This window comes from Chiloscyllium plagiosum, unplaced genomic scaffold, assembly GCF_037043375.1.
Source record: "Chiloscyllium plagiosum isolate Xiang-an unplaced genomic scaffold, Cpla_swu_hap1 HiC_scaffold_28, whole genome shotgun sequence".
NCBI lineage: Eukaryota > Metazoa > Chordata > Chondrichthyes > Orectolobiformes > Hemiscylliidae > Chiloscyllium > Chiloscyllium plagiosum.
In genome coordinates, this window is record NW_028270166.1 from 27,305,702 (window position 1) to 27,331,827 (window position 26,126).

The window sequence follows — 26,126 nt, forward strand, 5'->3', positions numbered from 1 at the left end:
TAAGTTATGCAATCTGTTACAAATTAGAGAAATTCAAACCATTTATCCAAATTATAAATTCTGATCAATTTTATTCATGCAAGGTGACACACAATTCTTGTTCATTTCCTCTGCTCATGAAGCAGATAACAAAAAGGAAAAATACCAAGAAGCCCAGTATTAATTTTTTTGTCATATTGTTCAAGCATGGAGTTATTCATTAACAATTTGCTGCAGTATTTACTTAGAAGTCACCCGTGTAATATAGAATTTCAAATTAGGCACAGCAGTGTTGTTTTAAACCGTAATCAAATTGGTGACAACTGTGGAGAAAGAAAAGGAACAGTTACACAGGAACTCTCTAGCCCTCTTTTCTTCTGCTCAAATGGCACACCAATTGCTCTGGTTTACTCATCACAGGTAACATTCATTCCAACATACTTCTGGATTTAGCTAGCTCCTCCCAGCTAATTACATAATTATTTTACATAATTATTCGAAAGCGTGCACAATTCTCAACAATAATAGGTTAACATAAATCATAATTAGAAGAAATGTCCAAAGAACTGTACACATTCAAAATTCTGACACCAATCACACAGTAGCCTTACACAAATTGAATTGCCCAGATTCTTTTGCATTGAACCACAAATATTGCACACATTAACAGAGTAACCAACAGTGATAACTTCCTGTGACAGTACAATGTTTCTTTGTTTCCAGATTATCATGAATCACCTCCGCTGCTGAGTAAGTAAGGTTTCTAATTTCTTTTGCATAAATGGTGTCACATTTAAGTCACATTATTCTTGTTAGATGAATTTTTGGGAAAACTTCTTTTATGATTTTTCAAATATTAGAATGAATTTTTATACCTATCAAGTGTAGATTAATGATCATATGATTTTCAAAAAGTTGCCTGAAATGAAAACTTGACTTTGTTATCAGAACAAAACTGGCTGCCAAAAGAAAATTTGTTTATTGCTGAAAAAAAAGACAAATGTTCTTGAAGTTTTCATCTCGCACTCATCAGGACAATGTGCAAGAAATGTCAATGTTAAGGGATTATAAATAATATATAAAGTATGAGAGATTATTGACAGGTTGATAAGTGAACTCTGATTGGTAGGGGTGTTTCCAGGGAGAATGTACCAGTTAATGATGAAGCCAAATTAATGATTAACTGCCAAGCTTTGATAAAATTGTAAACAAGTAGATTGACTCTGATTGATCAAAGTACTCCTTAAGAAAGGAAATAAAGAAATAATGTTGTCTATTTTGTTGAGTTGAAACAAGCGTAACAAGGCACGGTATAGACCAAATCGGTCTAAACTTGCAACACACACAAATGTGGCTCTGTGATTGTTAAGCTACATTTCCTAAATAATCCTTAGTATGAAATTAATTATGCTGCTCATCAATTTAGCATTCTCAGTAGGGTTTCCACTATGGTGTGTTTACGCCAGAATGCTTCATTTTTTGAAACAAAGAGGAAACAGACAGACTGGTAAACATTATAGAAACAATGAATAGCAGCTAATCTGCATTTCATTTCTCAGGGCACTCACCTCTCATATGTTTTTCCTTTACTTGTTTTTTTTTTCAGAATTGTCCCAATGAGTAGAACACAAAATTCTGTGAGAAAATGCTTCTTCTTTCAGTAATAAAAGAGAGTTTCAGATCATTTAATCCTTCCAGATTGATAATTTCTGTTTAGTTCAGGAAGCAGTGTATTGAATACAAATCAAATGTGGGAATTGATTTGGTTTAGAATTTTTCTATGTTGTTGGTTAAGTTGTGTTATATGTCAGGAGTGGAAAGGAGATCTTTACATACATCTTTATTTTGTATTTTTGTGTGCTAAGCTGTTTTTCCCTCATTTCACAGATCCAACTGTGACTCCAACGCAAATTCCAACTGAGGAACCAAAACTTGTTGACTACAATGTGACATTTATTATAAGCAGTCCAGCATTCCAGGAAATTCAGTCAAATACTTCTAACCATACAAGCCTGATTGCAAATGAGGTGATTCAATTGCACAAATATGGGAAGACAGAAAGATATAATTTATTTTTCCGTATCTAAATCAATGTTCATTCTTTCCCAATAGCTCAACAACCTGTTTAAGAACAGCAGCATAAATGCTACATCCTCAGGTTGCACAGTTAACTCATTAAGGTAAAAATAAATTTCCATTCAGATTTAATATTCAAATGTTACACCTATGGGGTTGTATTGTATTGTCAGATTATTGCATTGAAAATAAACTTTGCAACTATCCAGAACGGTCAAGAATCATCTCCTAAAATGAAATTTTTAGGAATTCCAGTATATGATTGGTCTCTTGAATTTACAGGTCAATGACATAATTATTCCTAGTGGCAGAAATAAATCTGTTACCTCAGATAATAGAAATTCATATTCTCTGTTAGATTTTCCACAGTGTTGTAATTGGTGACAGCAGCAAAGTGAGAGCAACTTGTTCTTTCAAAACAGATTTTATCATTCACGAAGTTGACAAAGCAATTGCGTACATATCTTTCAAAACAAATATAAATTGTAATATGGCCATTGATACAAAGAATTTAAAAGTGTTCTTCCTTTTGAGTCTGATTTCCAAAATATTGCATTTAATGCAAAATCTTCAGATATGTAGAATGAGCAAGTTATGAGTATTGCCAAGAACTGGTGTACAGAGGAACCTTAATTTCACAGAAAATTGTCCGCTTACAAATAATTCATCTCTTAAAATTGTTCACTGTTGATGCCATCATTCATGTCTTGGTAGTCAAGAGGTCTATATTGTGTCTAAGTACCTACCTGAAATACTAATCTTCCTTTCATGTTTTGCAGCATCATAAATGGTGACAGGAGCAGAGTGACATCAATATGTTCTTTCAAAAATGATTCTAGCAATCAAGAGATTGACACAGTACTTGTCTATCATTTGTTTGAAAACAAGACCAAACATATTTCTAACTTGGGACCATACATTTTGGACGATGATAGCCTCTATGTGAATGGTACATACCCAGTAATTATTCAGTTCGACTCAATTTTATGGTTATCTATGTGCGAAGTTTTAGGGCATAGATAGATGTAGTTATAAACAATACAAATCATTTGTGCAACTGTTAATTGGTCAGAGAGACAAAATTCAGATGGTTAGTGTAATTATTTTGCTGATAAATGATATCCTGGGAAATATGTATATTACTAGAATACTTCTTGAAGCGACAAATTGTAATTGTACAAATTCTGTAGTTGAGCAAACAGTTTATGAATTGTGTCAATAATGCAAATAATGACAGCAGCAGAAATATATTTTTAATGAACAAAAACATATGTTGTAATCTAAAAGCATGCAGAATTTTATAATTGAGTCTAGAAATTAGATGAGCTATTTCAAAAGAGGGTCGAACCACACACTCCATTTGACCCCACCCACAAAGCAAGAAAAAAAGACACAGATGTGAAAAGACCATAAGACCATAGATTCAGAAACAGGAGTCGGTCATTCAGCCTCTTGAACCTGCTCCACCATTCAACAGTATTTTGTTTGATCAACAATCCTCACACCCACTTCTCCTCCCTTTCCTCATAACCCTTCATTCCCTGACTGATCAATGATCTATCTACCTCAGTCTTAAATATATACAAGGACTCTGCTCCACAGCTCTCTGTGGCAAGGAGTTTGAAAGACTCACAATCCTCTGAGAGAAGAAATTCCTCCTCATTTCAACCTTAAATCGGAAGTCCTTAATTCTGAGAGTATGTCCTTTGGTCCTAGACTCTCCCATGAGGGAAAACATCCTCTTAACATTTACCCTGTCAAGCCCCTTAAGAACCCAGTATGAATCAATGAGATTACCTTGCATTCTTCTAAACTCCAATGAAAGAGTCCTAATCTGTTTAGCCTTTGTAAATACATCCATACCGGAGAACCTCCCAGTGAACCTTCTTTGAAATGCCTCCAATGAAATGATATCTTTCCTTAAATAGTGGGAACAGACTGCTCAGAGTACTCCAGATGTGGTCTCACCAGCACCTTGTACAGTTGCAATAAGACTTCCCTATATTTATACTCCAACCCATTGGAAGTATAGGTCAACATTCCACTAGCCTTCATGATTACCTGTTGCCCCTGTGCGCTAGCTTTTTGTGCACATGTACCCTAAGTACCTTTGTGTTTCTGTTTTAATGTTGTATTATTTTGTTCTCCCTTCCAAAGTGAACAACATTACATTTGCCCATGTTCTATTCCATTTGCCAACTTACTCTACCAATATCTCTCTGTGAACTGTTTGTGTCCTTCTCACAACCTGCCTTTCCACCCACTTTAGTGTTGTTTGCAAATTTGCTGACAGCACATTCACTTCCTTTCTCAAAGTCATTAATACATATTATAAACAGTTGTGGGTCCTGGTACTAATCACTGTGGAATCCCACTGCTCACTGGTCACCAAAATGAAAATAACCTCTTATCGATACCCATTATTTCCTGCCCATGAAACAGTTCTCTATCCATGCCAATGTTCTATCTCCAACACCATGAGCTTTTATCTTATAACTTTTATGATGTACCTTTTGGAAGTCCAAATACTGCACATCTACTGTTTTCCCTCTATCTACTCTGGTTAAGACATCCTGCATAAATTCTATTAATTCAGTCAGACATAAGTTTTCTTTCATAAGGCCATGCTGACTCTGCTTGATTAGATTATGGTTTTCCGAATGTTCTACTATTACTTTGTTAAAATTGATTCCAGTAGTTGTCCAATAATAGACATTCAACTCATCAGCCTATAGATACCTGCTTTTTACTTCCCAGCCTTTTTGAATAGGGGTGCCATATTGGCAGTTTCCAATCCTCTGGTACTTGTCCAGAATCTAACGATTTGTGGAAAATTACGACCAATGCATCTACCATCTGTGTATCTACCCCTTTTCAGGATGCTAGGATGCAGGCCATCATGGCAAAGGGGCCTACCTGCCTTTAGCCCCATTAGTTTGTCTAATATTACTGCATTAGTGATAGAGTCAAAGAGTGTGGTGCTAGAAGAACACAGTTGGTCAGACAGCATCCGAAGAACAAGAGACTCGATATTTCGGGCATAAGACCTTCATCAGGAATGAATCATAAGTGATAGGGATGGTACTTAATTCCTCCTTCCTACTCCTTTGCATAGTGTAACGTTAGTGGGCAGCACGGTGGTTAGCACTGCTGCCTCACAACGCCGAAGACCCGGGTTCAATTCCCGCCTCAGGCCACTGACTGTGTGGAGTTTGCACGTTCTCCCCATGTCTGCGTGGGTTTCCTCCGGGTGCTCCGGTTTCCTCCCACAGTCCAAAGATGTGCAGGTCAGGTGAATTGGCCATGCTAAATTGCCCGTAGTGTTAGGTAAGGGGTTAATGTAGGGGTATGGGTGGGTTGCGCTTCGGCGGGTTGGTGTGGACTTGTTGGGCCAAAGGGCCTGTTTCCACACTGTAATGTAATGTAATCTAATCTAATCTAAGTATCTTCCACTGCAAAGACTGATACAAAATATCTATTCAACTCCTCTGCCATTTCCTTATCCCTCAAAAACTTCTCCCCAGATTCATTTTCGAAGGGGCCTTTATTCACTTTGACCTTCCTCTTCCTTTTTATATATTTAAAGAAGCTGTTATTGTCAGTTTTTATATTCATCGCTTGTAATTCTTGGTCAGCTCTTGTTCAAGAGTGATACTTTCATATGAGTTCTGTAACCACAATGTAGCCACAAAGTTTTGCAGGGTGAACTCAGTCCTCTACTTGCTCTTGTAACTTCTGTAATTTCAAAGCTGTCACCTAAACATTTGTATGTTTCTCAACAGAGACAGTAGGAAGCATGATGTATCAATTGACCGTGCTAAATTGCCCATAGTGTTAGGTGCATTAGTCAGAGGGGAAATAGACCTGGGTGGGTTACTCTTCGGAGGGTCGATGTGGACTGGTTAGGCCGAAGGGCCTCTTTCCACACTGTAGGGAATCTAATCTAATCTAATCTAATCTAATCTAATCTAATCTAATCTAATCTAATATTTACATATCACAGATCAAATGGCAGGCTAACTTCACTGATTCACACAACAGAACTGATTCATACTCAAAGATGTTTCCAACATTGGACAAAATCTCATTGTTTCAAAATCTCCTCGTGGGATGTTATTGACATTTCAAAGGCGTCAAATCATTCAAAAAGCTGTTCTAGGAGATTTGACATTAATAAGAATGGCATTAATTGCTATTAATATTTTATTTTAATTATCGTTAGAGAGATCAATTGTGACAACCTTGTTAACAACTCAATCTTTTTATGTTTCTAGATTACCATGAGATTCATCATATAACCAGTGAGTATTGATTCTATTTAATTGGTTAAGAAAAGCTGTTTTTTAAATGTGGTTTTGGCAAAGTTTATGTGAAAGATTACTGAAGGTTTTACGAGTTGCTTCGTTAGTTTATCTTGGGCTGAATAATGATTCCCAGTTTACTTCTGGCAGTTGCTTAGTTCAGTTGGCAGGTTTTTAATGCAGAGTGGAGTCAACAGTACAGGATGGCTGCTACACTGATAGAAGTTACCATATTGGTCCTACCTTCTCAACCTCTCCTCTTACAGAGGGATGATGACCCTCTGGTTAAAGCACCACCAGTTATCATTTTCTAATGAAAAAAACACCCCTATGATTGAGCAGGACTGTGGCAATTTTAACTTTTATTGTGCTTTCAATACATTTGCAGTTTTTAAAAAAGTGTGGAATTAACTAAATTTCACATTATCTGCAGCAGAAAGGCCAACTGAAACTTCAACACAGACTCCAACTGAGGAACCAAGTCTTACTGAATACAATGTGATGTTTATTATAAGTCAACCAATATTCCAAGACATTGAAACAAACTCTTCTAATCAGAAAAGTCTGATAGCAAATGAGGTGAGATGATATACAATTTTTGTGTATAATGTATAGTCTAGTTTCTGGGGAAATATTAGTTGGTTTTGTGTCTTTTGTTTCTCCATTTAAAACGATGCTTGTTATTTCCCTGTAGCTCAATGACATGTTTAAGAACAGCAGCATAAATGTGACATTCTCAAGTTGCAGAGTTCATTCTTTCAGGTAAGGACAAACAATTATCATTCATTCTAAATATCTACATCACTATTCAAGTCATGTCATGCTTTCAGAATATTACATTTCGATGCAAAATTCTCAGATATCTGGATAAGCAGGAGTATTTATTCTAAACAACGTTTGTGCAGAGAATTGTGCATTCCACGGAATATTGCTTTCTAGAGGAATGATTCATAAATTTGTCCATCATTGATGTCATCTTAGTTGTGTAAGTGATTTTGATATCTATATTCTGTCAAAGTATCTGTTTTTAATACTTTGATTTGTACTTTTTCAGCATGGTAAATGGCAACAGTAGCAGAGTGACAGCAATATGTTACTTCAAAAATGATTCGACCATTCAGAAGTTTGACCGAGTCCATGTATATCATGTGCTTGAAAACAAAACCAAAGACATTTCTAACTTGGGTTCATACAGGCTGGACAATGACAGCCTCTATGTAAATGGTATTTATCCAGTTTATGATACATGTACTAAGTTTTGGGCTGCAGTTGGATGCCGTTCTAATGCAGAACACAAAACAATACTTGTAATGATCGGACATTTTGCAATGGTGCAATTCATAGGCCCATCTCAGATTGTCAGAGAAGTTGAGTATAAAATAGACAATGTAATTTTTGTGCTGATGTAGAACATTGTGAAAAATATGTGTTTTACCAGGATTATTCTTTGTGAAACAAATTACGTTGACACAGACGATGCAGTTGATTCAACAACCCATCAAATACTTAACACAGCAACATATTGAAAGAAATCAGAATGTATTTTAATAGATTAAATTGTCTGCTGCAGGGTGGAAACATTCCAAAATGCATAACCAACATTTGGAGTTTGAAAAACTCATTCAGAAGAGGAATTTATCAATTAGTCTATTTGTCTTTCCACACAGAGCATGAGTGGCATTAAAAAGACATGTTGGTGATCCATATATTAAATTCTTAGTCCACATTTGGTCAGCCAAAAGCTATTTATTGACCTCCCAACCACCAAATTAACTAAAGATTTTTGCATAATGACATCAGTCTCCATTTGGTTTTGAAATTTCAAAAACTTGTGCAGCATTTGCTTCTCAAAGTCATTGTACAACAAATGCACATTAAAGGGAAGTTCACACAGAAATCATTATATATCAATGATTCCAATCCAAACACAAGATAATCAAATAGTTGGTTAATTTGACTATTTGTTTATAATAGTTTATTAGCAATTATATGTTTGCTCACCATTGATAAACAAAAACTGGTATAAATATTTCACAAAATCCTCAATGGATATTATTGACATCTTGATAACTCTCACACCAAACATAAAGCGAAGGGATTTGACATTCAACAGATTAGTTGCTATTCATATTACTTCAATCATTGCATATTTAATTACAGAGATGTATTGTGATAACCTTGTGTGACAAGTCAATCTTTTTTCATTTCTAGATTATCATGAATCACCTCACGTAACCAGTGAGTATTGACACTATTCAATTTGCCAGGAAAATAGTTCTGCTTGTGCAAGTTTATTCTGGTCTGATGAGAATTTGATAAAGGTTTTGCTGTGATTTATTGAATGGTTTACTAACAGCTTCAGCAGATTATCTCACTCCTAATATCAATGAATAAATACATAAGAAAATCAACTTCTAATTCTTAAAAGGACAGTGTTGAAATTGTGAACAATCTAAGCGACAGCTGGTTCCTTTCAATGTGTCATATTAAGAATACATGACCTATTTATTTACATTAGTCCAGCAAAAGTAGATTGAATGATAATTAATTATTGCAATTAATTTACATTGGATGTCTATGCCATAGGATATTTTTCTTTCAATGCTTTCTTCATTTTTTGATGTGCCACGGAATAAACATAATTTCTCTTTCTCCACAGCTGCAATGCAAATTGAAACTTCAGCACAGGCTCCAACTGAGAAACCAAATCTTACTGACTACAATCTGACTTTTATTATAAGTGAACCAGCATTCCAAGATATTGAATCAAATTCTTCTAATCAGACAAGCATGGTTGCAAATGAGGTGAGATAATATACAAATCCAGCTTTTGGGGAAATATTAGTTTGCTTTGTGCCTTTTTTTTCTCCATCTAAAACCAATGCTTGTTACTTCCCTGTAGCTCAATGACATGTTTAAGAACAGCAGCATAAATGCAACATTCTCAAGCTGCAGAGTTCAATCTTTCAGGTAAGGACAATTACCATTCCCCCTAAATATCTACAGCATTATTCAACTTGTGTCATGCTTTCAGAATATTGCATTTAATGCAAAATTTGCAAATATCCAAAATGAACAGGAGTAATTATTCCAAAGATGTGTGTGGAGTTTGCACAATCTCCCCGTGTCTGCGTGGGTTTCCTCCGGGTGCTTCAGTTTCCTCCCACAATCCAAAGATACATAGTTTAGGTGAATTGGCCATGCTAAAGATGCATTAGTCAGGGGTAAATATAGGGTACTGGATTGAGTCTGGGTGGGTTAATTTTCAGAGGGTCGGTGTGGACTTGTTGGGCCGAAGGGCCTGTTTCCATACTGTAAGGAATCTAATCTAATCTAATCTAATTGTTCATTCCATAGAATATTGCTTGTTGAGAAATTATGCACCTCTTCAATTTGTCCATTGCTGTAATCGTTCTTCTTAGTGAACAGAATAAATATATCATATCAAAGTATCCACTTTTAATATTAGGCTTCTTTTGATGTTTTACAGCATAGTAAATGGTGACAGGAGCAGAGTGACAGTAATATGTTCCTTCAAAAATGATTCTATCATTCAGGATGTCGACAGAGCACTTGTGTATCATGTGTTTGAAAACAAGACGAAAGGTGTTTCTAACTTGGGCCCATACACATTGGACAATGACAGCCTCTATGTAAATGGTACCTTTCCAGTTATTATTTAGTTTAGTTCTAAAATTAATGCTTTATTTTGGGCAGTAGGTTGACACAGTTTACAGAGAAGTGAAATGGTATCATTGATATACTCAACTATTAGTACGTCAATCCGTAGTCAATGATGGACAGTGTAATTCTTTTGCTTTAAAGGACCTTCAAGGGAAAATTGTACATTATCTCAATAATTTTCTGAGTAACAAATTACATCTGTACAGATTACATAGTTGAGCCAATAATCTATGAATTATATTAATAATGTGATATTATGACACCAACAGACAGACATTTTAGTTGACTGAACAATCTGTTGCATGTGAGAAACATTCAGAACTGAAAAATCAAGTTTATACATTTTTGAACTCTGTGAAAACAGGGCTGAGCAATCAATCGATTTGACTTTCTCCTGAAAACAAACAGTAAAACGGCATCCATGACAGGTACATTAAATGCTAAATCAGTTATTGTCCAAGGGTGAAACTATCTATTGACTTCTTGACCTACAAAGTAAGTGAAGAGTTTAGCCTAATGGACTCAGTTCTCAATATGATTTTGAAATTTCTACACTATTCATTGCAATAACTTCTCAAAGATTTATATAGACAATTGCAACCTTCTGAAAAGAGATAGCAGAAGGCATCACACAGCAATAATAGACAATATGTTAATCAAAAGGTGGGCTTATTTGACTGCTTCACATGTAACAGTGGATTTGCATTTAAAAGTGCTCCCAACATTGGATAAATAAAAGATTCCACATAAATGTCTAAAAATCCTCGCTGGATGTGACTGATACTTAGCAAGTCAATCATAACGATGTTCTTGGAGACTTAGTATTGATAAGATTGCTAGTCATATGTTCCTTACAATTTTGAATCTTTAATTCTTGAGATCATTTATGATAACCTTGCATGACCACATTTTGTTTTTGAATTCTAGATTACCATGAGTCGCCTGAAGTAACCAGTGAGTATTGATTCTTTCCAATTTGTCAGGGGAAATATTTTTGTTTATTTTATTATATTTGAAGCTTATGAGAAATGTGATGTGCTGATATTTGAATATTTCATGAGCAACTTCATCAGATCATCTTGCGCTTTATACTCATTAACTTTTAAATGAGAAAGCAAACTACTATTGTATGTTGCAATAATCACATATTAATCACACATGAAACATGAGAAGTATGTTTGACATGTTTATTGCCATTAATGTAGCAGAAGATAGATTGAATAACATTGTTGCAAATAATGTCATTAAGATCTCCCATTGCTGCTGGTTAATCTGGCTAATATTTCAGCAGCGGAATATTATTCTTTCAATAAATTCGCAGGTTTTACCCTTGTGTGGAATAAATTATTTTTCTACACAGCTGGAATTCCTAATGTAACTCCAACACAGACTCCAACAGAAGAACCAAAACTTACTGACTACAATGTGACATTTATTATAAGTAGTCCATCATCCCAAAACATTGAATCAAACTCTTCCAATCAGATAAGCATGATTGCTAATGAGGTAAGATAATTCAACAAATCTATTTGAAGGGGATATTGTAGTTCCAAATTTCTTTTGTTTCTTTACCTAAAGTATATTTTGTTTTATTTTCTTGCAGCTCAATGATGTGTTCAAAAACAGCAGCATAAATGCTACATTCGCAAGTTGCAGAGTTTATTCATTCAGGTAAGAAATCTTAACATCTCATACAAAATAGTTGTAATGATCTTGCATGAAACTTTATTGCTGGAACAGCACAGCAGGTCAGGCAGCATCCAGGGAACAGGAGATTCGACGTTTCGGGCACAGGCCCTTCTTCAGGAATCCTGAAGAAGGGCCTGTGCCCGAAACGTCGAATCTCCTGTTCCCTGGATGCTGCCTGACCTGCTGTGCTGTTCCAGCAATAAAGTTTCAACTTTGATCTCCAGCATCTGCAGACCTCACTTTCTTCCCGTAATGATCTTGCACTTGACTCTTGCCTCAGAATAGTGCAGTGATTGCAAAATGGAGAAATATGTTGATTGATGAAATCATATTTTTTTACAAAGAATGGATGTGTAGAGAAATTTCCTTGCACAGGCTGGTAATGGTTCGCCACTCAACATTATCCACCAAGGTGTCATCTTTCTTGTCTTGGTGATTATGCTAGTTATACTGGATCAAAGCTTTTGCCTTTAATATTAAACACCTTTTGATGTTTTGCAGAATGGTAAATGGTGACAGCAGCACAGTGACAGCAGTATGTTCCTTCAATAATGATTCTACTGTTCAGGACGTTGACAGAATCCTTGTGTATCATGTGTTTGAAAATAAGACCGAAGATGTTTCTAAATTGGGGCCATATACATTGGACAATGACAGCCTCTACGTAAATGGTAGTTATCCAGTCAATATTCAGTTTTACTCTTTGTATGATACATGTGTTTTGTTTTGTGAAATAGGTAGATATGGGTATAGTACAGATAACCAAGCAACTCAGAATCAAAGGAAACATATTCAATATCCCAAATAATAGCCTCATTAATTAGTTGCATATTGACAAGTCTATGGCAGACAATGCAATTTTTTTGCTGACATTTCTGAGATAGCTCTCTGTGTAATAGAACCAACACTATCTGAATTGTGTTAACAATATAACATTATGACAGCAGCGGAAGTGGTTTTTATTGCGGATTGTAGCATCAGTTGCAAGGCAGAAACTTTCAGAACTCTATAATTGAGTTTGGAAATGTGATGGCTCTTTCAAAGGTGGGGTGCACTTATCATTTGATTGTACCCTTGAAAGAAAGATGGTACTCTATTGTAATAAATTCTCAGACAGCTCTTGTTCAAGGCTGTGGCTGTCTTTTGATGTCAGCATTGAGAAAATAACTGAAGAGTTTTTCATGATCAACTCAGACTACGATTTCATTTTGAAATTTCTGCAATTGCAGAAAGATCTTCTGAAAGGCACTACATGTATTACTGCATTTTTCAAAAAGGGGACAGCAGGAAATATCATAGATCAATAATTACATATCAACATCATGCTAAGCTGTTTTGATTGCTGTCAACATGATCGGGGTTGGCAAATCAAATCTCTCCCAAAATTGGGGAAATAAATTTTCCAGAAAAATATCAAACCATCCTCACTGGATAGTACAGACAGGCAACACATTATGCACAAACTGTCCTTTTTGACATTGTCCATTTTGGTTTTTTATAACATTCTCTTTCAACTATTACCATTTAATTCATGACATCAATTTTGAAAATCTTGTGTGATAACTCAATCATTTTCTGATTCTAGGTTACCATGAGGAACATCTTTCAACCAGTAAGTATTAATTCTTTGCAATGTTTTCAGTAATTTACTTTTGGAAAAGATTATTTTCCAATTTAATGAATGATTCATTAGTAGCATCACTGGATGTCTTGACCTTAAATTATATGACTTTTCAATTGTAAAGAAAGATTGGATAAGCTGGGACTATTTACCCTGGAGTATAGGTGGTTGAGAGGTGACCTTATAGAAATTTATAAAATCAAGGCCGGTATAGATAGGGTTATTGGTGGCTGTCTTTTCTCGAGGATGGGGTATTTCAAGACTAGGGATGCATTTTAAAGGTGAGAGGAGTGAGATTTAAGAAAGAAAAGGGATAATTGTTTTACACGGAGAGTGGTTCGCATGTGGAATAAATTTCCTGACGAAGTGGTGGATATGGGTACAATTACAATATTTAAAAGACATTTGGATAAGTACATGGATCGGAAATATTTGGAGGGATGTCGGCCAGGATCAGGCTGGTTAGAGTAGTTTAGTTGTGGATTACATTCAGCATGGATTGGTTGGACCAAAGGGTCTGTTTCCGTGCTGTACAACTAAATGACACTATTGGTTGAAATGAGTGTGTTGAAATTGTCAGCCATCTGAGCTGTAGCTGCATAGTTTGCATAAAACAAGGAAAAAATGCTTGCCAACTTCCTTGTTATTAATGCAACAGATGCAGTTTGAAAGTAATTGATTATTGAAATCAATTTCCAAGGCATCTCAGATTGATGCCAGCTTTTCAGCAATGGAATGGTGTTCTTTCATTGCATTCTCAGTTTGTTTCTGTGTGTGGGATAAACTGTTTTCCTCTTTTTCCACAGCTGTAATTCCACTTGTAACTCCAATAGAGGAATCAAATCTTATTGACTATAACATAACTTTTATTATACGTGACCCATCATTCCAAGATATTGAATCAAACTCTTCCAATCAGGCAAGTATGATTGCAAATGAGGTGAGATAATTTGACAAATTGATTTGAAGGGGAAATTTTCATTCCAAATTTCTTTTGTTTCTCAATCAAAAGTATGTTTTATTTTCTTTCCCTGTAGCTCAATGATCTGTTCAAAAACAGCACCATAAATCCTACATTCGCCAGCTGCAGATTTCAGTCATTCAGGTAAAAAATATTGTCATTTACGTGTAATATTTACAATGATCTTGAAGTTGAGTCTTGCTCACAGAGCATTGCACTTAATGCAAAATTAACAGATACCCTGAAGGTAAAGGCCATTGTTATTACAAAAAATGGATGGGCAGAGAAATACACATCACACAGAGCTCTGCTTTGTGGACAAATAAGTCTTCTTTTAAAAGTATTCACAACTGAAGTTATCATGCCTTTATTGGTGATGTGGTGACTACAACAGATCAAAGTACCTGCCTTTCAAGTTAATCTTTTGATTTTGTTGCAGCATAATCAATGGTGACAGCAGCACAGTGACAGCAATATGTTCCTTCAAAAATGATTCTACTGTTCAGAACGTTGACAGAGAGCTTGTGTATCATGTGTTTGAAAATAAGACCAAAGATGTTTCGAAGTTCGGGCCATACACATTGGACAATGACAGCCTCTTTGTAAATGGTAGTTATCCAGTCAATATTCAGCTTAATTATTTGTTTGTCACACACAATAGGTTTTCATGAATAGCTGGGCAGTATTCTAATGCATGATACCAAGCACCACTTGCAATGGCAGGGAACATGTACAAAGTCAAATTCAAATGCTCCACCATTTGTTGATTGGAAGGACAAATTCTGTGGTAGACAGTTCAATTTTTTTTGTTGTCACAAAATATCATTTACCCAATACCTACCTAAGCCTGAAATTGCATTCATGGAGATTGTATATTCGTCATACAAGCCTCTGTACTGTGTTAATAATATGACAATATGACAGAAACATAAATTCTTATTACCATCTGTTGCATGCCAGAAGGAATCATTACTCTGTAACTGAGATGGGAACTTTTTGAACTCTTTCAAAAGAGGCTCAGGTAACTTATTCCATTTCTCATACCTTTGAAAGAAAGAAGCCAAAAGAGACCATTACCAAAAATATATTAACTTCTCATTCAGTTTGAAGCTGGCTACACATGCAGAATAAATGAAGATTTTTTTTTGCATAATAGACACAGACCAATAACATATTGTTAAATTTGCTATAATATTTGCAGTGATATGTTCCTAAAGCCATGATATGGTTTGTTGCACATTACAGACAGGAAATAGGAACTATTACAGATCATTAATTACACATCAACAACAAGCCAGCTTTTTTGACTGCTATGAAAGTGATGGCAAAATTGCCAAAGTGCTCCTAACACTGCTCAAATAAAAGTCTGCATAACAATGCCTAAACATTCCTCACTGGATGAAATTTACATTCATCTTGAAGCTATTCTTAGAATTGTTGACATTGATTAGATTAGTTACGATTATTGTGATAGTTTAATTATTGTATGTTTAATTAGTGAGACACATTGTCATAACTTTGTGTGACCACTCAATCCTCTTTTGTATCTAGATTACCATGAGGTGCGTCTTATAACCAGTGAGTAGGCACACATTTCATCTTTTTCTAAAATATTTTCAGCTTGTGCATATTTTTAGGTTTTCTGGTGAAGTATATGCTCTCATTTAATGAATGATTCATCAAGACTATCATCAGATTATCTTGAGTTTAATACTGATTACTGTTTAGATGAATAGGTAAACTATGATTGGTTGAGCTTAGCGTGCTGTAATTGTCAGCACTGATGAGGTAGCTGGTAAGCTTACACAAATTAAGGGTGAATGCTTGACAGCCTTCCAGCCATTAATGCAGCAGATTTAGACTGAATCATAATTAACTCTTGAAATCAATTTCCATGGGATCTCCCGTTGCTCTGGGTAAATCTTTCAATACATTCTCAGCTTATTTCTTTGTATGAAATAAACTGTTTCCTCCGTTTCCACAGCTGCAACTCCACTTGTAACAACAACAGAGGAAGTAAGTAGTATTGACTACAATCTGACATTTATTATAAGTAGTCCATCAAACTCTTCCAATCAGACAAGCATGATTGCAATTGAGGTGAGACACTTTGTAACATCTATTTGAAAGGAAAATTTTCATTCCACATTTCTTTAGTTTCTTTACCTAAAGAATGCTTGTTTTTTTTTCTCTGTAGCTCAATGACCTGTTCAAACACAGCAGCATAAATGCGACATTTGCCAGCTGCAGATTACAGTCATTCAGGTATAAAATATTTCAATTTATACATAATATTTACAATGATCTTGCACTTGAGTCTTGCTCTCAGAAAATTACAGTGAATGATAAATTAACAGTTATCCAGCGGGAAGAGGTCACTGTAATTACATGGAATAGATGTGTAATGAAATGTTCATTGCAAAGAGGTTTGCTTTGCTGACAAATGATTCGCCTGTAAAAAGTGTCCTCCATTGAAGTCATCATGTTTATCTTGGTGACGCGGTGACTACCTCGGATCAAAGTTCCTAACTTTGATTCTAATCTGCTTTCCATGTTTTGCAGCATGGTCGATGGTGACAGAAGCACAGTGACGGCAATGTGTTCCTTCAAAAACGATTCTACCATTCAGGACATCGATAGAGTGCATGTGTATCATGTGTTTGAAAATAAGTCAAAAGAAGCTTCGACATTGGGGCTATACATATTGGATAAAGACAGCCTCTATGTAAATGGTAGTTAACCAGTCAATATTTGGCCTACTCTTTGTTTATCTCACATGCTATATATTGAGGAATAAGTAGACAGTGTTCTAATGCATTATCTGATGAAATACTTGCAATGGAAGGGAACATGGGAAAAGTCACAATTCAAATCATCCAACATATTTTGGCCAGATCGACAGAGTCTATGGTGACCATGGAATGTTTTTGCTGACAAAGAATATTATCTACACAAAAATTGCATTCATGCAAATTGTAGGATTAAGCCAAGAATGTCTGTATTGTGTTAATAAAGCAACAATACATGAGAAGCATAAAAGTTTATTACGTTGGATTCCCATCTATTGATTCCCAGTATGAATCGTAATTCTGGAATTGAATTTAGAAATTCTGTGAACTCTGTCAGAAGAGGCTCAGACAACTCATTCCATTTCTTTGGCCCCTTGAAACAAAGAAAACAAAAGACACTATTATGTAAAATGTGTTAAATGCTGATTCAGTTTGTCTTTGAGTTTAGCACTATCTTTTAATGTCTGCACACTTGAATAAAGAAGGTATTTACATGTTTCACTCAGTCCACAATTTTTAGGGACTTTGCTGTCATAGTTACAGCAATCTCTTCTCAAAACCATGGTATCATATTTCAGACAGGACATAGCAGGATACATTACAGATTAATAATTACACATCTACAACAGTTAAATGTCTGGAGTCAAGATTAGTGGGCGGCACGGTGGCACAGTGGTTAGCACTGTTGCCTCACAGCGCCAGAGACCCGGGTTCAATTCCCGCCTCAGGCGACTGACTGTGTGGAGTTAGCACGTTCTCCCTGTGTCTGCGTGGGTTTCCTCCGGGTGCTCCGGTTTCCTCCCACAAACACAAAAACTGTGCAGGTTAGGCAAATTGGCCATGCTAAATTGCCCGTAGTGTTAGGTGAAGGGGTAAATGTAGGAGAATGGGTCTGGGTGGGTTACGCTTCGGCGGGTCGGTGTGGACTTGTTGGGCCGAAGGGCCTGTTTCCACACTGTAAATAATCTAATCTAATCTAAAATCTAATCTAATTAGAGTGATGATGGAAAAGCACAGTAGGTCAGGCAGCATCAGGATTCATTCCTGATGAAGGGATTTTGCCCAAAACGTTGATTTTCCTGCTCCTCAGATACTGCCTGACCTGCTGTGCTTTTCCAGCACCACTCTAATCTCCAACATCTGCAGTACCCACTTTTGCCTAGTTAACTGTTTGACTCATTTGACATTTGTCAATGTGATATGTTCTTGAAATTAAATGTGGTCCCAACGTTGCACAAAGAACAGCTTTCACAAAAATGTCTGAAAATTCCTCACTTGATGTTATTTACATTGTCTGTTCTCTCATTCATCTGAAAGGCCTTCTCGGAGTCAGATTTACTGCCATTAACGTCTTCCCTCATTTCTTGCACATTTAGTAAGACACACTGTGATAGCCTTGTTTGACAACATGATGTTATTTTTGTTCCAGATTACCATGAGGCACGTCTTGCTACCAGTGAGTAGAAACTATCTTTCATTTTCTTTGGGAATATTGTCTGCTTGTCCACATTCATCTCAATTCTGCCAAGATTATATTTTGATTTGGTGAATGATTCAGTCAGAGTATCCAGATTATCTTGGACTTTATACTGATTAATTTATTCTTGAATACTTAAATGAATATTATTTGAAGTTAGCGATTTGCAGTTGTCAGCACTTCTGCGATAGATGGTAAGTTTGCACAAATTCAGGCTACAAGCTTGACACCTTTCTTGTCATCAATACAACAGATTTAGATTGAATAATAATCAACTCTTGAAATCAAATTTCATGGGATTTCGTATTGAAATCTGGCCACTATTTCAGTAATAGGCTCTTGTACTTCCAATGCATCCTCAGTGTATTTCTGTGTGTGAGATAAACTGTTTTCCTCTTTTTCCACAGCTGTAGTTCCACTTGTAACTCCAACAGGGGAACTCATACTTACTGACTATAATCTGACATTTATTATAAGTCGTCCATCATTCCAAGACATTGAATCAAACTCTTCCAATCAGACAGGCATGATTGCAAATGAGGTGAGAAACTTTATAACATCTATTTGAAGGGGAAATTTCATTCCACACTTCTTTAGTTTCCTAACCTGGAGAATGTTTTTTTTCCTCTGAAGCTCAATGACCTGTTCAAAAACAGCAGCATAAATGCTACATTTGCCAGCTGCAGATTACAGTCATTCAGGTAAGAAATCTTGCAATTTACACATAATATTTACAATGATCTGCACTTGAGTCTTGCTCTCATAAACTTACAGTGAATGATAAATTAACAGTTATCCAAAAGGAAGAAGTCATTGTTATTACACAGAATGGATGTGGAATGAAATATTGATTGCAAAGAGGTTTGCTTTACTGAAAAATGATACCCCTCTAAAAATTGTCCTCCATTGAAGTCATCATGTTTATCGTGGTGACATGGTGACTACATCGGATCACAGTTCCTGCCTTTGATGCTAATCTTCTTTCCATGTTTTGCAGCATGGTCGATGGTGACAGAAGCACAGTGATGGCAATGTGTTCCTTCAAAAATGATTCCACCATTCAGGACATCGATAGAGTGCTTGTGTATCATGTGTTTGAAAATAAGACGAAAGATGCTTCGATATTGGGGCCATACACATTGGACAAAAACAGCCTCTATGTAAATAGTAGGTATCCAGTCAATATTTGGCCTACTCTTTGTTTATCTCACATGCTATGTATTGAGGAATAGGTAGACAGTGTTCTAATGCATTATCCAATGAGCTACTTGCAAATTAAGGGAGCATGTGAAAATTCACAATTCAAATTCTCCAACATATTTTGGTCAAAAGGACAGAGTCTATGGTGACCATGGAATTTGTTGGCTGACAAAGCATTTTATTTATGCAATATGTCTCTGAGTTAAAAATTCCATTCATGCAGATTGTGGGATTATGCTAAGAATATCTGTATTGTGTTAATAAAGTGACAATATTTGAGCAGCATAAAATCTTTTTACGTTGGATTCTACCATCTATCGCATCCAAGAATGAATCATAATTCTGGAATTGAATTTAGAGATTTGTTGATGTCTTTCAAAAGTGGCTCAGACAACTCACTCCATTTCTTTGGCCCCTTGAAATAAAAAAGACACTAATGTATAAAATGGATGAGATTCTGAATCAATTCATCTTTGAGTTTGACATTATTTTTAACATCTGCACACACAGGATACATGAAGGTATTTACATGTTACACTCAGTCCACAATTTGTTGGGACTTTGCTGTCATAGTTACAGCAATCTCTTGTCAAAGCTATCACACATTGCACATTTCTGACAGGAGACAGCAGTAAACGTTAATGACTAATAATTACACATCTACAACATACCAATTAAATCTTAGGCTCATTTGACATTTATAAATGTGATATAGTTCTTGAAATTAAATGTGGTCCCAACATTGCACAAGACCCAGTTTTCACAAAAATTTCTGAAAATTCTTCACTGGATGTTATTTACATTGTCTGTTCTGACATTCATCACGGAGTCTGGGCATTGATCAGAATCTGACATTTATTTACGTCTTACATAATTTCTTGCACATTTATTTAGTGAGACACATTGTGATAGCCTTGCTTGACACCACAGTGTTCTTTTTGTTCTAGATTACCATGAGGCACGTCTAGTAACCAGTGAGTAGAATTGTTTTTGGGAATATTGTCTGCTTGTCCACATTTATCTCAATTCTGCCAATGTTATGTTGCGACATAATGAATGATTCAGTCAGAGTATCCAGATTATCTTGGGCTTGATACTGATTGACTAATTCGTGAATAGATACATGAATATTGTTTAAAGTTAGCGATTTGCAATTGTTAGCACTTACGCGATAGATGGTAAGATTGCACAAATTCAGGCTGAAAGCTTGACACCATTCTTGTCATCAATAGAGCAAATTTAGATTGAATAATAATCAACTCTTGAAATCAAATTTCATGGGCTCTCCCGTTGTTCCTGGTAAATCTGGCCACTATTTCAGCAATAAGCTCTTCTTCTTCCAATACATTCTCAGTGTATTTCTGTGTATGAGATAAACTGTTTTCCTCTTTTTCCACAGCTGTTGTTCCACTTGTAACTCCAACAGAGGAACTCATACTTATTGATTACAATCTGACATTTATTATAAGTCGTCCATCATTTCAAGACATTGAATCAAACTCTTCCAATCAGACAGGCATGATTGCAAACAAGGTGAGATAATTCAACAAATCTTTTTGAAGGACTAATTTTTGTTCCACGTTTCTATTTTCTTTTATTAAATATGTTTGATTTTATTCCCTGTAGCTCAATGACCTGTTCAAAAACAGCAGCATAAATGCAACATTCTCCAGTTGCAGATTTCAATCACTCAGGTAAGAAATATTATAATTTATACGTAATATTGACACTGATCTTGCACTTGAATCTTGAAGATTACAGTGAATGAGAAATTAACTGTTGTCTAGAAGGAAGAAGTTGTTGTTATTACAGTGAATGGATGTGTAATGAAATGTTGCTTGCACAGAGCTTTGCTTTGCTGACAAATGACATGCCTCTAAACATTGCCCTCCATTGATGATATGGTGACTACTTTGGATCAAAGTTCCTCCCTTTGATGCTAATCTTCTTTCAATATTTTGCAGCATGGTCGATGGTGACAGAAGCACAGTGACGGCAATGTGTTCCTTCAAAAATGATTCCACCATTCAGGACATCAATAGAGTGCTTGTGTATCATGTGTTTGAAAATAAGACCGACAATTTTTCGATGTTGGGGCCATACACATTGGACAAAGACAGCCTGCATGTAAATGGTCGGTATCCAGTCAATATTCGGCCTACTCTTTGTTTGTCTCACATGCTATATATTGACGAATGGTTAGTCAGTGTTCTAATGCATTATATTCTAGGAGAAAGTGAGGACTGCAGATGCTGGAGATCAGAGCTGAAAATGTGTGCTGGAAAAGCACAGCCGGTCAGGAAGAAGGGCTCATGCCCGAAACATCGATTCTCCTGCTCCTTGGATGCTGCCTGACCTGCTGCACTTTTCCAGCAACACATTTTCAGTTCTCATGCATTATACCAAGCACCACTTGTAATGAAAGGGAATATGTGCAAAGTCACAATTTAAGTTCCCTAAGAACAGGATCCATGTTGGACCATGCAATTTATTTGCTGACAATGAATATAATTTATGCAGCAGCTCTTGGAGCTCAAAATTGCATTTGTGAAGGTTGTGGAATTAAGCCGAGATTCTCTGTATTCTGTTAACAATCAGATAGTATGTCAGCACCATAAATTCCTTTTACACTGGAGTGTACCATGTATTGCATCCCAAACTGAATCATAATTCTGGAATTGAGTTTAGAAATTGTTGGATCTCTCTCAAACTTATTCCATTTCTTTTCCCTCTTGAAAGAAAGAAGGCAAAAGGGACTATTGTGAAAAATGTATTAAATTCTCAGTCATTTCCTCTTTGAGTTTGGCACTATATTTTAGCAGCTGAAAATGTGTTGCTGTAAAAGCGCAGCAGGAATCGGGCTCATGTCCGAAAAGTCGATTCTCCTGCTCCTTGGATGCTGCCTGACCTGCTGCGCTTTTCCAGCAATACATTTTCAACTCTGATCTCCAGCATCTGCAGTCCTCACTTTCTCCTACTATCTTTTGACACCTGCACACTCAAAATACATGAAGCTATTTACATGTTAAACTCAGTCCTCAATTTGTTTGGAATTTGCTGTAATATTTAGAGCAATATCTGCCAACAACCATGATATGACGTATTGCACATCACACAGGAGGTCGCAAGAAACATTACAGATGAAGAATTACATTTCAACAACATGCCAATTAAAGTTTGGCTCATTTGAAATTTGGCAACATAATGTGGTACTTCAAAATAATTGTGTCCCCAAAATAACAGATTTATGATAATATCTGTAAATTCCTCACTTGATGTTATTTACATTGACCGTTCTCACATTCATCTGAAATGTCTTCTCAGAGACTGGGCATTGATCGGATTGGCTACTTTATCGTATTACATCATTTCATTCACATTTATTTAATGAGTCACATTGTGATAGACTTGTCTGACAACACGATGCTCTTTTTGTTCCAGATTATCATGAGGCACTTCTTGTAACCAGTGAGTGGAAACTCGTTTTCTTTATTTTTTGGAATATTTTTACCCGTCCGCATTTATTTCAATTCTGCCAAGATCACGTTGTGATTTAATGGATGATTCAGTCAGAGTAACCTTATTATTTTGAATTTGCCTTGTTTATATTATAGTTGATTCGGTAAATGAGTATTGTTTAAAGTTAGTGTGTTGCAATTGTCAGCACTTATGCAGAAGCTGGTAAGCTTGCACAAGTTCAGGGCTAATACTTGACATCTTTCTTGTCATCAATACAGCAGGCCTAGATTGAATCATAATTAACTCTCTAAACCAATTTTTATGGGATCTCCCATTGTTCCTCGTAAATCTGGTCACTATTTCAGCAATAGGCTCTTGTTCTTCCAATGCATCCTCAGTGTATTTGTGTGTGTGAGATAAACTGTTTTCCTCTTTTTCCACAGCTGTTGTTCCACTTGTAACTCCAACAGAGGAACTCATACTTATTGATTACAATCTGACATTTATTATAAGTCGTCCATCATTCCAAGACATTGAATCAAACTCTTCCAATCAGACAGGCATGATTGCAAACCAGGTGAGATAATTCAACAAATCTTTTTGAAAGAGAAATTTTAGTTGCACATTACTTTTTTTTAATGTAATTATGTTTGATTTTATTCCCTGTAGCTCAATGACCTGTTCAAAAACAGCAGCATAAATGCTACGTTCTCCAGTTGCAGATTTCAATCACTCAGGTAAGAAATATGATAATTTATATGTAATATTGACACTGATCTTGCACTTGAATCTTGAAGATTACAGTGAATGAGAAATTAACTGTTATCTAGAAGGAAAAAGTTGTTGTTATTACAGTGAATGGATGTGTAATGAAATGTTGCTTGCATAGAGTTTTCTTTTGCTGACAAATGATTTGCCTCTAAACATTGCCCTCCATTGGTGATATGGTGACTACTTTGGATCAAAGTTCCTCCCTTTGATGCTAATCTTCTTTCAATATTTTGCAGCATGGTCGATGGTGACAGAAGCACAGTGACGGCAATGTGTTCCTTCAAAAATGATTCCACCATTCAGGACATCAATAGAGTGCTTGTGTATCATGTGGTTGAAAATAAGACCGACAATTTTTCGATGTTGGGGCCATACACATTAGACAAAGACAGCCTGCATGTAAATGGTAGGTATCCAGTCAATATTCGGCCTACTCTTTGTTTGTCTCACATGCTATATATTGATGAATGGGTAGTCAGTGTTCTAATGCATTATCTTCGAGGAGAAAGTGAGGACTGCAGATGCTGGAGATCAGAGCCAAAATCGTGTTACTGGAAAAGCACAGCCCGTCAGGAAGAAGAGCTCATGCCCGAAACGTCGATTCTCCTGCTCCTTGGATGCTGCCTGACCTGCTGCACTTTTCCAGCAACACATTTTCAGTTCTCATGCATTATACCAAGCACCACTTGTAATGAAAGGGAATATGTGCAAAGTCACAATTTAAGTTCCCTAACATTAGTTGGTCAGAAGAACAGGATCCATGTTGGACCATGCAATTTATTTGCTGACAATGAATATAATTTATGCAGCACCTCTCGGAGCTCAAAATTGCATTTGTGAAGGTTGTGGAATTAAGCCTAGATTCTCTGTATTCTGTTAACAATCAGATAGTATGTCAGCACCATAAATTCCTTTTACACTGGAGTGTACCATGTATTGCATCCCAAACCGAATCATAATTCTGGAATTGAGTTTAGAAATTGTTGGATCTCTTTCAAACTTATTCCATTTCTTTTTCCTCTTGAAAGAAAGAAGGCAAAAGGGACTATTGTGAAAAATGTATTAAATTCTCAGTCAGTTCCTCTTTGAGTTTGGCATTATCTTTTAACAGCTGAAAATGTGTTGCTGTAAAAGCGCAGCAGGAATCGGGCTTGTGTCCGAAACGTCGATTCTCCTGCTCCTTGGATGTTGCCTGACCTGCTGCGCTTTTCCAGCAATACATTTTCAACTCTGATCTTCAGCATCTGCAGTCCTCACTTTCTCCTACTATCTTTTAACACCTGCACACTCAAAATACATGAAGCTATTTACATGTTAAACTCAGTCCTCAATTTGTTTGGAATCTGCTGTAATATTTAGAGCAATATCGGCCAACAACCATGATATGACGTATTGCACATCACACAGGAGGTAGCAAGAAACATTACAGATTAAGAATTACATATGAACTACATGCCAATTAAATGTTTGGCTTATTTTAAATTTGGCAACATAATGTGGTACTTCAAAATAATTGTGTCCCCAAAATAACAGATTTATGATAATATCTGTAAATTCCTCACTTGATGTTATTTACATTGACCGTTCTCACATTCATCTGAAATGTCTTCTCAGAGACTGGGCATTGATCGGATTGGCTACTTTATCGTATTACATCATTTCATTCACATTTATTTAATGAGTCACATTGTGAAAGACTTGTCTGACAACACGATGCTCTTTTTGTTCCAGATTACCATGAGGCACTTCTTGTAACCAGTGAGTGGAAACTCGTTTTCTTTATTTTTTGGAATATTTTTACCCGTCCGCATTTATTTCAATTCTGCCAAGATCACGTTGTGATTTAATGGATGATTCAGTCAGAGTAACCTTATTATTTTGAATTTGCCTTGTTTATATTATAGTTGATTCGGTAAATGAGTATTGTTTAAAGTTAGTGTGTTGCAATTGTCAGCACTTATGCAGAAGCTGGTAAGCTTGCACAAGTTCAGGGCTAATACTTGACATCTTTCTTGTCATCAATACAGCAGGCCTAGATTGAATCATAATTAACTCTCTAAACCAATTTTCATGGGATCTCCCATTGTTCCTCGTAAATCTGGTCACTATTTCAGCAATA

At 36.1% G+C, this 26,126-nt stretch overlaps 1 protein-coding gene and 3 long non-coding RNA genes across 4 annotated transcripts; all 4 read left to right on the top strand.

The window, feature by feature from the left end:
* Positions 1–9,021: 9,021 nt before the first annotated feature.
* LOC148142511 (uncharacterized) lies at positions 9,022–9,959 on the top strand. Its single transcript, XR_015751913.1, has 3 exons — positions 9,022–9,161; positions 9,259–9,326; positions 9,847–9,959. It is a non-coding gene; the product is annotated as an uncharacterized LOC148142511 (long non-coding RNA).
* A 1,463-nt stretch (positions 9,960–11,422) lies between these two features.
* LOC148142512 (uncharacterized) lies at positions 11,423–12,360 on the top strand. Its single transcript, XR_015751914.1, has 3 exons — positions 11,423–11,546; positions 11,644–11,711; positions 12,231–12,360. It is a non-coding gene; the product is annotated as an uncharacterized LOC148142512 (long non-coding RNA).
* A 454-nt stretch (positions 12,361–12,814) lies between these two features.
* On the top strand, positions 12,815–23,053 carry LOC122565222 (mucin-16-like). The gene is made up of 18 exons (XM_087975843.1): positions 12,815–12,983; positions 13,315–13,341; positions 14,157–14,290; positions 14,388–14,455; positions 14,751–14,920; positions 15,863–15,889; positions 16,296–16,411; positions 16,509–16,576; positions 16,874–17,043; positions 18,530–18,556; positions 18,985–19,118; positions 19,211–19,278; positions 19,575–19,744; positions 20,725–20,751; positions 21,177–21,310; positions 21,404–21,471; positions 21,742–21,904; positions 23,021–23,053. The coding sequence occupies exons 1-18, from the start codon at positions 12,815–12,817 to the stop codon at positions 23,051–23,053; spliced, it is 1,773 nt and encodes a 590-aa protein (XP_087831969.1).
* A 164-nt stretch (positions 23,054–23,217) lies between these two features.
* Positions 23,218–23,943, top strand: LOC148142513 (uncharacterized). The gene is made up of 3 exons (XR_015751915.1): positions 23,218–23,245; positions 23,680–23,813; positions 23,906–23,943. It is a non-coding gene; the product is annotated as an uncharacterized LOC148142513 (long non-coding RNA).
* Positions 23,944–26,126: the final 2,183 nt, after the last annotated feature.

Excerpts from the sequence above, each read along its gene's own strand:
- LOC122565222 (XM_087975843.1), top strand. The coding sequence starts at position 12,815 with ATGGTACTCTATTGTAATAAATTCTCAGACAGCTCTTGTTCAAGGCTG. Across the intron at positions 16,577-16,873 it reads TGCAGATTACAGTCATTCAG|CATGGTCGATGGTGACAGAA; the intron begins GTATAAAATATT and ends CATGTTTTGCAG. Across the intron at positions 21,472-21,741 it reads TGCAGATTTCAATCACTCAG|CATGGTCGATGGTGACAGAA; the intron begins GTAAGAAATATT and ends AATATTTTGCAG.